Genomic DNA, 11,354 nt, shown 5'->3' on the forward strand with positions numbered 1-11,354 from the left:
AAGAAAAATAAATCATGTTTTGTCATGTCTCAGCAGAGAGTTCACCAGGAACCCCTGGTTCTCTGGAACACAGTCTGGACTCCGATTCAGATGCAGACGAGGAACGGGGCAGAGGTGAACTTCAGCCCCCCAGTCCTACAGACCAGGCACTGGACTCTACCACCGAAACACAAATGAGGCTGCCCATCCTTCTCGTGAACCTGCAGTGTCCCTCCAGCTCAAACAACAGCAGCAACCCGCCTGCCCTCCCTGCGAGTGTGCCGCCCGAGTTAGATGAACCAGAAGCAGCGCCAACAAGCTCGCTGGCAGCACTAAACATCAATCAGAGTAACAGCACCACCACAACACTCACTCTTTGAGTTCAGCCAGGGTTCTTCTGTGATGTTCCAATATATTTTTTAAAGATGCGTTTTAATATTTAAAATACTTCGGCTTGGAATCCTGCAAAAACTTAGATTTAAAAAAAATGTTTTTAGCTTTATTTTACGATAACAGTTGTACGCTTCCGGTGTCATCATGCATTGTATCTTATGAGATCACCTTGCACTCAGTGTTGATGAAAATCTGTTGTTAAATTTTATATGTTTGTGCTTGTCTTTTAATAATAAAATATGAGTGATTTCAAAATAATCAGTATTATTTAAAAACAATGCACACTAACTGGACGTCATGGTTACACAGAAGTTATCAGACAGCATGGTAGCCAATGAGGAAGAGGTTAAGTAGAATATATTTGCTTGTTGCTGTGTATATTTGCACTTATCTCTGTCCGCTTCTCTTTATTTCCTCTCCCATACAACAATGGCTTTCAGAAAGAAAAAGGTGAGTGCTTGATCTCTCTACTTTTAGGTTTTGAGGCTTGTGTTCATTTGAGACCAAACTAACATGGTTTTTAATAAACCAAGCTGTTAAATGAAATGACACGAGAGCCAGACTAACAGAATCATATTTATTAGTTTAAAAAAAGGAAAAACTTTAAAAAAGACAATTCAGACCATGTTCACTTTCAGCAGTTGGAGAAAACTTCAAACCTGTCAAACAAAAACGGAAAAATTAATTGGGTGTTAATTAAAACTAAAAATATGAAAAATTAACAGATTTTCAATTATTTCAGTCATTTAAAGACAAACACCAAAATTATAAATTCTTCAAAATGGAACGTATAAGAACTCATTTAAAACAAAAACACTAAAGACAGTATAGTAATGATACTAAAATAACACTGCATCACAGATTTGCAAATTGAATTTAGATGATCAATACTGATACAAATTCTGAGGTATTAATGACAGGGAATAAGCTGAATAACATCAAAATGGATTTGCATATTTAATCAATATGCAGTTTGTAAGCGTTAACCAAACACTCCAGTTAACTACAACAGAAATACTGACTTGATCAGCATCACTGGACCAGTCTGTATGTGATGTACCGTCCAGCAGTTTCACTCGGTCTGATGATCTTAACAACCTGCAAAACATGCCACAAGTTATTCATTTCAAACACTGAGATGAAGATGCACATTCAAGTTCCTACCTGGCCTCTCTTCAAGCCGAAGTAACGGGCAACAGGATCCCCAGCTTGAATTCTGGGAAGCTGGCTTTCCTTTAGTTTACTGGAGAGGAGCTGGTTAAGAGATACTAGAGATACTTCTACAGTAAACCATCCAACTGAATCCAATAAACCAGGGTTATTATAGTTAACTAAAACCATAATAAAAAAAGATTTGCTACATAAAATAAACGTAGCTATTGACTTCCATAATATGGAACTGCTACCGTCAACTGTTTGGTTACCAATATCATCTTTTGTGTTCAACAGAAGAAAGAAACTCGTACAGGTTTGGAACGACTTGAGGGTCAGTAAATGGTGACACTTTCATTTTTGAGTGAACTATCCCTTCAACTGAAATAAAATATTTAGTTGCCAAGGCAACATTTCTTATTTCCTCATTTTCATTTAACTTGACTAAAAAAAAATGTAAAAAACACTCAAAATATGAATAAAAACTATAATATATCATTGATACTAAAATAGCACCGCTATAAATTTCAACCGAAACTCAAAGGATACTACCGTGCCAGCAACTCTGTCACTTCCTCTTTAGTCATGACTATGTGCTCTGGAACAAGCTGAAAGAAATGAAAACACATTATTATTATTATTATTATTATTATTATTGTGTAAATAACATCAATGTGTAAAATTAGCATTTTGTAAATTCTGTAAAAGGCCAAATGAGTCGTTAAAAATCTAAAAAGCCTTAAACGCCTGTTCACACTAAGAACAATGACTATAAAGATATCTATAACATCCACACCATAATGTTATTATAAGAGAGCACTTCAGTTCTTTCGTCTTTCTCTTTAAATGCTCAAGCTCTTTAAAATCGGGGTATTCCAGAAAGCAGGTTATGTGACACACCCCGGTCTGTTTAAGGGTAAGTGGATAAACTCAGCTTTCGGTTCCAAAAACGGCGGTAACTTTCAGGTCTATAGCAACTTATTCTCTGAACAATATTATATATTACAGTATAATTATCAAATATACTATATATATATATATATATATAGTATGTATATAGTATGTATATATATATATAGTATGTTAATTATGAAGCACTATTATAAGTAATATACTGTATAATAATAGTAATATTATTCTAATGTTATATTTTTGTCATATATAATAGTTATCGATGTATATTAATTATAAAACACTATTATAACAAGTGTTATGTTTATTTATTCTATGTATTATATTTTGTCATCACACATCATGCTAATTATATAATAAGAAATATCACATTTTAGAAAATGCATCAAACAAACTATATAATTCTTATTCTCAGTGATTAAAAGATTAAACAATTTTTTTTGAAAAATGATTGCACAACCATCAATTAGGTGGCAATATGCAGTATGTATGTAAATGAAAGAAGCAGTGCTTTTTCTTCGCATTGGTTTCCATGGTGACTCGCTGATCCATCGCTCTGTTGAGAATTAGCCGTTGAGTTGATTGAACTTACTCCCGGATGCGTTTTTGGAACCAACATACCTCAAGTAAGCAAGGTTTGGGTTAATCAACCGAGAGTTCAGGGTATGTGTGACGGTAAGCCAACCTTGCTTTCTGGAATACACCCCAGGTGGATTCTGATTGGCTGTCAATGTTTTATCGTTCAACAGTTGAAAACATCGTTCTTAAAGTAATATGAACCATATTGTTCCTAATTATAGTTGTAATGTGGACTACCATATATTCTCACAAACAGGGCCGTTCTTAGGGGGGTGCAATTGATGCGGTGAACGGACTACACCTGAGGAACGATGAAAACACTGACAGCCAATCATTCAGAATCAACCTGACTTTAAAAAGCTGTGCTCTTATTGTCAGTTGGTATGAATGCTAATATACCCAGATAGCACACGTACATCTGCAAGATGTCTGTTAAAGGGGTCATATGATGCTGCTAAAAAGAACATTATTTGGTGTATTTGGTGTAATGAAATGTTTATGCGGTTTAAGGTTAAAAAAACACATTATTTTCCACATACTGTACATTATTGTTTCTCCTCTATGCCCCGCCTTTCTGAAACGCGTCGATTTTTACAAAGCTCATCGATCTGAAAAAGCTGACCCCTTTAAAGATCACTTCATCTGGAAAGCATTTGCTGTGTACAAACATCTGATAGACATCAGTTTTACATACATTCTAAATCAAACATCTTAAAGACGTTTTCTAAATGTCTAGGACATCTGATAGGAAACGTCCTGTAGATGTATTGCAGATGAGCAAATGTACTTCGGTGCCATGTCTACCAGAGACTGAAATTTGAGAGACCAGACACATTATTTAAATGCCTTAATAGTTAATTGACATCTAAAGGTAAGTGTATGTGCTCGCGTCACCTGTTTGGCGGAGGGCGTCATGCCCATCTGGACTACAATGATGGCCCGGGTGATGTTTTCTTCTTGCATACGCTGGCAATACATCTTTATGGTTTTGATGCCAACCTTTGGTTCCTCTGAAAGCAAAATAACGGTTAGATATGATACAACCGTTCAAAATAAATCCATCGTTCCTCAACAGTGGGTTTATGGATGAGTTAAACACTCAGGAACAAGGCTGTTGCTGAAGATTCCACACACCAGGGAAGAACACAAACATCTGGTCGGTCGGATCGTCGTTGTGTGCGACCAGGACCGTGAGATCGGTTCGTCGTGGTCGACCTTCACTGGGCTTGTCTCCAAACTGGCTTCTGAACTCCTCGAGAGTCTGATCCAGTTCATCTTGCGTCACCAAATAACCACGATCGTGACAAAGCTGAAAGACGTAGTTAGAGATTATAAGGACGTAACGTATTTCTGTTATTTGGATGCGTGCTGTATTTTGGGAGATCACAAATCATGAAACTCCAGAGGATCCGAATAAGCATCACAATAATCTGTCTACGCAACATGGATAACACTAAAGTTATACGGCTTTCATTCTTTCATTTACCTGCATTATAGTTTTTCTAATTTTCCATAGTCTGTAAGTCTCTTCCTCGTCATCCATATCGCGCCCAAAAGAGGATTAACACAAAACTATCACGCTTATTCGATCCTTTTACTCCACGTTTGTGTCCCGTTTCTGCCGACGCGTGTCTATGACGTCAGACGTTACGCCACAAAGCGCACTTTGATTTCGTATGTACAAAACAATACGCAGTTTAGTTTTTTTTTTAGTTTTGTTTTTTTGTTGTTGTAAATATATAAGCTTTTACTTTTCGCTTTCAAGCAATACAATGTGTTATGTTGATAAAAGTTAAAATAAATGCAATTTTAAAATAGGTGGTTTGTAAGTTATATACAAAATAAATCTTATATATTATTTTGGTGTTGATTTCGTTTGAAAACAAATAAGGAATGGGAAGAGGTTGTATAACATTCTAGAAAAAGGTCCGATTATCTGCAATGTCATGTGGGAAGTGCGTGTGTGATTTCAGCAAATCGGTTCTTTCGAACAGTTCGTATCAAAGAATCGATTCATAAAATGATTCAGTGATTCCTTTGTCGTTTCTATCATACTAATATTTAGAGCATATTACATGCTCTAAAACCTTCAAATATAGCACGAAGACACATATTGCTGTTATTATGGGGTTTGATTAATTACGTTTTATTAATTTAGCGGAGTTTATTGTAATTTCATGTGTTCCCGTTCGGCTGATTACGAATCATACTGTTAGCAAAAACCGGTTCAATCAGTCAGGTGTTTACTCGAGATCCACTTCATGAACCGTTCTGTTAACTGATTCATAGAGAAGAATCGACTCAAAAGAACGATTCATTGAAGAGTCATCACTACTGGACGTTGGAAAGCGAAAAGATCAAAACATGGCTTTTATTCATTGTTTCTTGCTGTTCGGGGCTTTATCAAGCAGTGGGATCATTGGTGCAATGGTATCGTAAAGTTGAATAGGCCTACTTCTGTAACTTAAACTTGCATATCTGAATCATATTACGTAATTTGGCAATTATGAGGTTATGTGCTGCATAATTACGGGGGTTTTGCAAATGTTTTATCATCAGTTTACACAATGAGTCCTATTGTGCAAGATGAGAGGTCTAGTTTCAGTGTATTTAGGTCTTTTGTCTTTGTGTCTCATTCTTCCACAACAGTATCAGTTCACTTTTTTCCGTTGTATAAATAATGCGCAACAACAACAATAATAATCTAATGTAATAACAAATTGTATCTATTTTTTGGCATACATTAGAAGAAACTTGGTTTCATAAGATCAGCTTAGTAAAAGACAGTTTTTTATTTGAAACATGTATTGGATCATTTTATATTTTTGTATCCATTACGTATATTTTACAAAAGTATCATGTATCAAATTGTAATATTTATGGTATTTTGAAATACTATTACATTACATGTTACCTAAAAGAACATCATGTCCAGAAAATTACATAACCTTGGTTAGTGTCCAAAAAATGCCATGAACAAATGCCAAAAAACATACCTACCAAGACAGCTAATTATGACCATAAAGTCGAAATTATAACATACTAAGTCATATTAATGGCAAAAAGTTGAAATTATGATGTCAAAAGTCAAATTATGATACAAGTCACAATTATGACCAAAGTCAAAATTATGATGTACCAAGTCATATGAATTAAAAAATTTGTTATAATTATGACAATAAAAAAAAACTAATGACTTGTCTTTAGTCTTATGACATTATCATCTCAATTTCTTCAAAATTATCTCAATTTCAAACTTCTATGCCATGATTATGGCTTTATCTCATAATTTTTACTTTTTCCTTCATAATTATAACTTAGTATGTCATAGTTTGACATTTTTATCTCATAATTATGGTTTTTATCTCATAAATATGACTTAGTATCTCGTAGTTTGACATTTTTCTGTCATAATTATGACTTTATCTCATAGTTATGACTTAATATCTCATAATTTAATGAATTAATTAAATTATTTTCCTCAGAATTATGACGTAGAATGTCATAGTTTCATAGTACTTTTTTGGTGATGTTAATATATTCATGACTATTTTATTGCAATTAGTCAAACATTGTTTTATTTATTATTACCCTATTATATATTTATTATTAGCCTTTCATTCCATAATATCTTTGTGGCATGAATCCATTCCTGAAGTCAATGACTAATCAATATCCACGTGAAATATCATGTGTTAACTATTCTAGTACACTTTAGAAGCAGTATAATTTACTGTATATAATGCAAACATCAGCGACTTTTCTGGTATGTGGACAAAGTGCCAACACGCACATCAAGCTATCAGTTTTCTCGGTTGTGTAAGATCGTCACCCAGTGACCTTTGACCTCAGTAGGAGTTACGGTCAAATAAAAATCAACCTATAAGGAGGAAACAGCCTCTTTGTCAAGTTAATATTTATTTGGAGCCCTATATTTGAGGGGCTTTCAGTGTTCTGGAGATTTGTGCACTTTAAGAGAATTTGATCTAATACGCTGCCTGCCATTTCAGTAGTTAGTACTGAAAGGCAGTCATGCGTTTCTTAGGGCCCGCTGTCGTTTTCTCCATAGTGTTGCAGACAATGGTAAGAAATGCTCTTAAAAGCCCATTATTTTAAAATGTGTTAATAGCTTACCAGTTTTTCAGTTGCGGTTGGAATTTAAATATAGAGATTTGAATCTAATATTTCTTTGAAGGTGTTACTAACAGTGTTCCTTTTTCTTTACATGTGTATATGTATTCAGATGTATCCTATTTGCTTACACCAGCATGTTTTTGTTTTTAGTCTGCACAGCTAGAAGACTGGCAGTCGGCCAAATCCATTTATGAATTCACTGCCACGGATATAGACGGCAATGAAGTTTCCCTGGAAAAATACAGGTGAGTGATGGAAATCAGCATGCCAGCAGCACAATTGCTTTTTATTTCACCTCAAGGTATAAAGTCTGTTTGTTCAAGTATGAAAAACATTACAGTGTAGTAGCAGTCTAGAGCAGTCAATGCTAGTTGACAAAAGTCTGAGCCCGTCTGCAGATTTCTATGGAAGCCCGTTTCCACAACAACTTTGGTGAATCATAATTATGAGAAATTATGACATACTTAGTCATATTTATGGCATAAAAAGTTGAATTGTGATATAAAAAGTAGTGCTGTCAAATCGATTAATCGCTAATCGCATAATATGTGTGTGTGTACTGTGTATATTTATATGTATATATACATGCATATATTTAAGAAATATTTGCATGTGTGTATTTATATATATATATACATTCATATTTATATTATTTATATTATTCATAAATATAAATTATATATTACATATATTTCTTAAATGTATACATGTATGTGTGTATTTATATATACTGTACATATAAATATACACTACACACACATTATGTAAACACAAACTTTTATTTTGGATGCGATTTATCACGATTCATCGATTTGACAGCACTAATAAAAAGTCATAAATACGATATTTGAAAAACTGAAATTATGTTAAACTATTGCAATAAAACATCAAATGTGACAAAAAGTCAAGATTATGAGACAATAATAATAATTGAAGTCATAATTGACATTTTTTACTTATCATAATTATCGTTTTGTCTCATACTTTTAACCATATATATATATATATATATATATATCAGAATTATGTCTCAATTTTGTCTTTTTATCTCATAATAATGACTTAGTATTTAATCATTTAGATTTTTTTTTCTCGATTAGGATTCACTATCATAATTTTTCCCCTCATAATTGACTTAGTATGTCATAGTTTCACATTTTTGTCATGATTATGGCTTTATCTCAGAATTTTGACTTATAAGCATAATTATTAGTAAGTCATAATGTCTACATTTAATCTCATAACTATGACTTAGTATGTCACAACGAGGCACGTGCTTCTGCATGAGTCTGGTAGTGTGTTACAGAATCCTCAGTCTGTATGATTGGATGACACATCGTTGCTTTAGTGTCAATCAATTTTAACAAAATCTAATTGATTGTATATTTCAGGGGGAAAGTTGTCATCATCACTAATGTTGCCTCAAAGTGAGGCAAAACCCCGGTAAACTACTCTCAGTTTGCAGAAATGCACGCCAAGTACGCTGAGAGAGGTTTACACATCCTGGCCTTCCCATCCAACCAGTTTGGACGTCAGGTACGGGGAGCAGAAACATTTTTAATGCTCTTAAAACGAATAAATACTGTGATCTAATAATACATTTTTTGTTCAGGAACCAGGAACAAATTCCCAAATCAAGGAATTTGCCAAGTCTTACAACGCAGAGTTTGATATGTTCAGTAAGATTGATGTGAATGGCGACTCCGCACACCCTCTGTGGAAGTGGCTGAAGGAACAACCAAATGGGAGAGGATTCTTTGGAAAGTGAGTCGGTTGCCAGATAGTTTAACTTAGTTGACTTGTAAATTCTGTGTAAATAATTGCTTATTTGATATCCGCTAAATCAATTCAAGGGATAATCCACCCAAAAATTAAAGTTCTGTTACTCATTCTTCTGTGGAACTTAAAATAAGATATTCTGAAGAATGTTAGTAACTAAACCGTTTCAGTTCCCATTCATTTCCATTGTTCTATTGGCCATATAATGAAAGTTAATGGGAACAGAAACTGTTTGGTTACCAACATTCTACAGAATAATCTTCTTTTATGTTCAACAGAAGAAAGAGAGTCATGCAGGTTTGGACTGACATGAGTGAACTATCCCTTTAAAGGAATAGTGTACCCAAAAAAAAAAAAAATGCTGAAAATGTATTCACCTTCAGGCCATCCAAGATGTGGATGAGTTTGTTCTTCATCAGAACAGATTTGGAGAAATGTACCATTACATCACTTAGTCACCAAAGGATCCTCTGCAGTGAATGGGTGCCGTCAGAATGAGAGACATCACAATAATCCACAAGTAAATCCACACAACTCCAGTCCATTAATTAATGTCCTGTGAAGCAAAAAGCTGTGTTCGTTAGAAACAAGAAATCCTTTATCCATAATATTGCTTCATTCTGTCTGAATCAGGAGAGAAATATGCACAGATCAAGCAAAAACAGTCCAAAACAGTTCTAAAGAAATCTGTGAGAAGACAATAGCGGATGGACTTTTTCACTGGAGGAAACGTTATTATTGATTATGGCCTGGAATTTTGGCCAGAAGCGACGGTTTAAAGCTAAAACGTCCTAAGGATGGATTTCTTTATTACAAACACAAAGTTTTTCGCTTCACTAGATATTAACTGGTGATGGACTGGAGTGATGTGGATTACTTGTGGATTATTGTGATGTTTTTATCAGCTGTTTGGACTCTCGTTCTGACGGCACCCATTCACTGCAGAGGATCCACTGGGGAGCAAGTGATACAAAGCTCCATTTCTCTAAATCTGTTTTACATTTTGGATGGCCTGAGTGTGAGTAAATTTTCATCAAATTTTCATTTTTGAGTGAACTATCCCATTAATAGAGCTGCACTAGAAATTATGTTAACTTATCTACTGACTGTTGTTTTTATTCCATTATAGTGGCATCAAATGGAATTTCACTAAGGTTTGTGCATTTTCCCTTTGAATTATGCTAATTAAAAGCATGTTATGACTTAAACCTTGTATGTTAAATATGAATACTTATTTACTAATTATTAAAATGATTACAATTGTTTAATTTGCTATCAATTTTTGTGTTTTCTTTTCAGTTCCTTATTAACCGTGAAGGCCAGGTTGTGAAGAGATACTCCCCATTGCAGGATCCAAGCGTACGTTGTTCAGCTTCTATTAATGTTTGATTGTATTTCAATCTGGTTTGAGTCATAAACTAAGGCATGTTTAAGATTAGCTACAGTGTCTAAATATCACAGTGATATTGGCACACAAAATGTATTTTTTGTTAAATATTTATCTTTTAGGTGGTGGAGAAGGATCTGTCCAAATATCTCTAAGGAACATCATTAGCTGACTGTCAAATTACCGCACGCCGCCCAGCCGCCCCTCTTCATTCTCCCTGACTGATAGCTGGGTATCAGTGCTGTCGTCTCATGGACTAATGATGGTTTGTTTGGAAACCCCTCTTGAGGAAAGAACAGACCTGATGCATTTGGCGTGCAACCCCTCCTGAGAGCATCATCAGTGCCCAGCATCACTCTGGAGAGAGACCCCCGCTCCTTCAACTGCCCCTATGCTTTGAAAAGAAAATATGCACATTTATTTAGAACTAAACATGTTGTCATAGTGTAACATTTCTTAATAAACGCAAAGAGATTAATTTTAACATGTTTTGGTGTTTTGTTGATATCAGTGAGCAAGTGTTTTAGTGTTAGTTATTTTAATACATAAAATTAAACTACATTTAAAAAATTAAACGCTGCTTCGGCAATTCGCTAAAATAATTTTTTTTGTTCTATTTAATATTTAAGTTTTATCTAAATTTGATTTCAGTTAAAGTTTATTTTAAAGTTAATTTTTGTTTCAACGTTTAATTGTTTTTTAATTGTTTTAGTTTTTAACTATAATAATCCTGCTATTTTTTTTTAATATATTTTATATAATGATTGCCTAGGAAAACTATAAAGTCAGCTTTGATATAATAATATTAAGAATTCTCATAATCATATTTTTGTAATTATTATATTATATTATATTATTTAACATATTTTAATTAAATGGTGTATATGAGAGTTAAAGGGGTCATATGATGCGATTTCAAGTTTTCCTTTCTCTTTGGAGTGTTACAAGCTGATTGTGCATAGATAAGATCCCTGAAGTTGCAAAGACTAAAATCTCAAAACCAAAGAGATATTCTTTATCAAAGTTAAGACTCTGCCAC

General features: G+C 34.0%; 2 protein-coding genes and 1 pseudogene across 3 annotated transcripts; 2 read left to right on the plus strand and 1 right to left on the minus strand.

Moving 5' to 3' along the window:
• The window catches only part of LOC107719623 (minor histocompatibility protein HA-1-like), an 18,809-nt pseudogene extending 18,182 nt beyond the window's left edge, over positions 1-627 (plus strand).
• On the minus strand, positions 463-4,678 carry LOC107719624 (DNA-directed RNA polymerases I, II, and III subunit RPABC1-like). Its single transcript, XM_016527104.1, has 9 exons — positions 4,502-4,678; positions 4,150-4,324; positions 3,910-4,025; positions 3,769-3,825; positions 2,776-2,781; positions 2,074-2,132; positions 1,537-1,615; positions 1,395-1,470; positions 463-1,031 (listed from the first exon to the last, which is right to left on the minus strand). The coding sequence occupies exons 1-8, from the start codon at positions 4,556-4,558 to the stop codon at positions 1,405-1,407; spliced, it is 615 nt and encodes a 204-aa protein (XP_016382590.1). The 5' UTR covers positions 4,559-4,678; the 3' UTR covers positions 463-1,031; positions 1,395-1,404.
• Positions 4,679-5,314: 636 nt separating this feature from the next.
• Positions 5,315-10,796, plus strand: LOC107719626 (phospholipid hydroperoxide glutathione peroxidase, mitochondrial). 2 transcript variants are annotated; one of them, XM_074560106.1, is made up of 7 exons: positions 5,315-5,445; positions 7,300-7,394; positions 8,541-8,685; positions 8,762-8,913; positions 10,058-10,082; positions 10,228-10,287; positions 10,438-10,796. In XM_074560106.1, exons 1-7 carry the CDS (start codon positions 5,380-5,382, stop codon positions 10,468-10,470), a joined length of 576 nt encoding a protein of 191 aa, XP_074416207.1. In that variant the 5' UTR covers positions 5,315-5,379; the 3' UTR covers positions 10,471-10,796. The 2 variants fall into 2 exon arrangements, with proteins under 2 accessions (XP_074416207.1, XP_074416208.1); XM_074560107.1 differs by lacking the exon at positions 5,315-5,445 and adding an exon at positions 6,951-7,098.
• The last annotated feature ends 558 nt before the right edge of the window (positions 10,797-11,354 follow it).

The sequence above is a fragment of the Sinocyclocheilus rhinocerous genome, unplaced genomic scaffold (genome assembly GCF_001515625.1).
Source record: "Sinocyclocheilus rhinocerous isolate Xijiao unplaced genomic scaffold, SAMN03320098_v1.1 scaffold1294, whole genome shotgun sequence".
NCBI classification, from domain to species: domain Eukaryota; kingdom Metazoa; phylum Chordata; class Actinopteri; order Cypriniformes; family Cyprinidae; genus Sinocyclocheilus; species Sinocyclocheilus rhinocerous.

Coding starts and splice junctions, on each gene's coding strand:
- LOC107719624 (XM_016527104.1), bottom strand. CDS start 4,558: ATGGATGACGAGGAAGAGACTTACAGACTATGGAAAATTAGAAAAACT. Junction 4,325..4,501: donor TTAGAAAAACTATAATGCAG/GTAAATGAAAGA, acceptor TACGTCTTTCAG/CTTTGTCACGATCGTGGTTA. Junction 1,616..2,073: donor ACAGAGTTGCTGGCACGGTA/GTATCCTTTGAG, acceptor GCTCCTCTCCAG/TAAACTAAAGGAAAGCCAGC.